The sequence below is a fragment of the Fulmarus glacialis genome, unplaced genomic scaffold, assembly GCF_000690835.1.
Source record: "Fulmarus glacialis isolate BGI_N327 unplaced genomic scaffold, ASM69083v1 scaffold27518, whole genome shotgun sequence".
In the NCBI taxonomy this organism is placed as follows: domain Eukaryota; kingdom Metazoa; phylum Chordata; class Aves; order Procellariiformes; family Procellariidae; genus Fulmarus; species Fulmarus glacialis.
The window spans coordinates 4,816-5,231 of NW_009230562.1; the positions used below are offsets into that span (position 1 = coordinate 4,816).

Below are 416 nucleotides of genomic sequence, written 5' to 3' on the forward strand. Positions count from 1 at the left end.
GTCTGCCGGCCCCCCAGGGACCCGCGCCTGCTGCTCTCTGCTTGGGGGATGGGGAGCTGCGGTGGGCGCTGTGGAGGGGAGCAGCTGACTTTAACAGTCTCTCCACTTTCTTTGCAGGATTCGGGGCCGAACAAGGTAGGAGCCCTGGCCGGGCTGGGGAAGGAGGGGTTGATTTTTAGCACAGGCAGGTGGGAGTGGGTCACAGGGTGGTTTGGGGGTGAGGCTCTGCCCGGACCCAAGCCACGCTTCTCCTGGAGGCTGGCAGAGCCCTCAGCATCCTCATCACCCTCCTTACCCTGTGAATCTTGGTACCTGGCGTGAAACACCTGGCCCAGCCCAGGCAGGGCATTTCACAGGCAGGACCTGTGGAGCTGAGCAGAGCTGCCTGAGGTCGTGGTGGCTGGGCAGAGCCATCC

The 416-nt window shown here is 63.9% G+C and overlaps 1 protein-coding gene across 1 annotated transcript in view; it reads left to right on the forward strand.

Annotated features, from left to right (window-relative positions):
* The window catches only part of LOC104081510 (kinesin-like protein KIF1A), a gene marked incomplete at both ends in the record, with an annotated part of 13,765 nt that overhangs the window by 3,193 nt on the left and 10,156 nt on the right, over window positions 1-416 (forward strand). The window contains one exon of the mRNA XM_009584289.1: window positions 118-135. Coding sequence (XP_009582584.1) covers window positions 118-135 — 18 coding nt within the window. The remainder of the gene's footprint in view (window positions 1-117; window positions 136-416) is intronic.